General features: G+C 73.5%; 1 protein-coding gene across 1 annotated transcript in view; it reads left to right on the top strand.

Moving 5' to 3' along the window:
* Positions 1–442, top strand: part of EGR2 (early growth response 2) — a 2,357-nt gene that overhangs the window by 1,150 nt on the left and 765 nt on the right. The window contains exon 2 of the mRNA XM_015413860.1: positions 48–438. Within this exon, the coding sequence (XP_015269346.1) occupies positions 48–438 (391 nt within the window). The remainder of the gene's footprint in view (positions 1–47; positions 439–442) is intronic.

The following is a 442-nucleotide window of genomic DNA, read 5'->3' as shown; positions in this document are numbered from 1 at the left end:
TGACGCGCCGCCTTTCTCTTCTCCCCCCCCCTCCCCTTTCCCTCCAGATGGCCTGATCGGCGTGGAGATGAGCGACAAGCGGCCCCTGGAGCTGCCCTACGCCTGCAGCAGCAGCAGCAGCCCCTTCGCCCCGCCGCCGCCGCGCGGCCAGCCCTTCACCTACATGGGCAAGTTCTCCATCGACCCGCAGTACCCCGGCGCCGGCTGCTACCCGCCCGACGGCCTCCTCAACTTGGTCAGCGCCAGCATCCTCCAGGGGGTGGCCGCCCCCGCCTCCTCCTCCGCCGCCTCGTCGTCGTCTTCGGCCGCCGCCTCCTCGGCCGCCTCGTCGGGCTCCCCCAACCCGCTGGGCTGCGCCATGGCGCCCTCCGCCAGCGAGATGGAGCACCTCTACTCCCCGCCGCCCCCGCCCTACGCGGCCTGCGGGGAGCTCTACCAGCCG

Source organism: Gekko japonicus, unplaced genomic scaffold, assembly GCF_001447785.1.
Source record: "Gekko japonicus isolate JY-2015 unplaced genomic scaffold, Gekko_japonicus_V1.1 scaffold1183, whole genome shotgun sequence".
In the NCBI taxonomy this organism is placed as follows: domain Eukaryota; kingdom Metazoa; phylum Chordata; class Lepidosauria; order Squamata; family Gekkonidae; genus Gekko; species Gekko japonicus.
The sequence above is the reverse complement of the archived record's forward strand: the minus strand, read 5'-3'. Positions and strand labels throughout refer to the sequence as shown.